We start from the raw sequence: 846 nt of genomic DNA, 5'->3' as shown, positions 1-846 counted from the left end.
TCAGGATATCATGCTGTCCAGCCAGTCTTCAAGCTCTTCTTCAGTAACATTTTTAGATGTACTTTGCTGTTGGTGTGATGCTGTATTCTTCTCTTCAGGCATATCTTGTTTTAAAGAGTCTAGAAAAGTGAAAAGAACAGACTTGAAACAATTCATACCAGGGCTTTTTCTCAGATCCTGTTATTTTTTAAGACAGCAAGAAAATCATATGCAAAAAATGAGAGATACTAGAAAGTCTTTTATAGCATTGTGGACGGGGGAGGAGGATTCACAAACCATCAAAACTAACAAACAGTAGTAAAACTTCTAGGAATGCAAATAAAAGGAAAGGTTTGACAATTTTTCTGAAATTTAAATGGTTTTGGACATGTTTATATTTTATGTATTTATATCCGAATTTTCATATTTCACATTTATATTAATATATATATACAAACTTAATTTTGTAAAATCAATGCTAGTCAGGTTTGAAAATAGCATTTTTCACAAGCCATCAGAAGCAGTTATCAATTCTTCTTTGTACTATTCGCACAGTGAAGTAAGGGCTGATAATGTTACTTAAAAAAATTATTTTTATCTTCCTCTCACTAAAATTTTCTAGCAGTATATTATTTTTTTATGTACAATTTTGCTGAATCATAAGACAAATGCTGTTCTGCAGAATAATTTAATGCTTAAAATAAACTAAAAAATGTGGAAAGGTTAGTTCAGTGGGGAGTTAAAATTGAAAAAGATCGAGTGGGCCAGAACAGCCCCAGGTAAACAAAACGCAACAGGACAGAGCTGATGACAGCAGCACTGTTGACTGGCTAATCAAGAGTTCAAAACCATCACGAGAACAGAGAG

The 846-nt window shown here is 32.7% G+C and overlaps 1 protein-coding gene across 1 annotated transcript in view; it reads right to left on the bottom strand.

Annotated features, from left to right (window-relative positions):
• Window positions 1-846, bottom strand: part of AVEN (apoptosis, caspase activation inhibitor) — a 90,112-nt gene continuing 89,266 nt past the window's right edge. The window contains 1 exon segment of the mRNA XM_009870763.1: window positions 1-119. Within this exon segment, the coding sequence (XP_009869065.1) occupies window positions 1-119 (119 nt within the window).

This window comes from Apaloderma vittatum, unplaced genomic scaffold, assembly GCF_000703405.1.
Source record: "Apaloderma vittatum isolate BGI_N311 unplaced genomic scaffold, ASM70340v1 scaffold2716, whole genome shotgun sequence".
Classification (NCBI taxonomy): domain Eukaryota; kingdom Metazoa; phylum Chordata; class Aves; order Trogoniformes; family Trogonidae; genus Apaloderma; species Apaloderma vittatum.
This window is presented reverse-complemented; position numbering and strand designations above follow the sequence as displayed.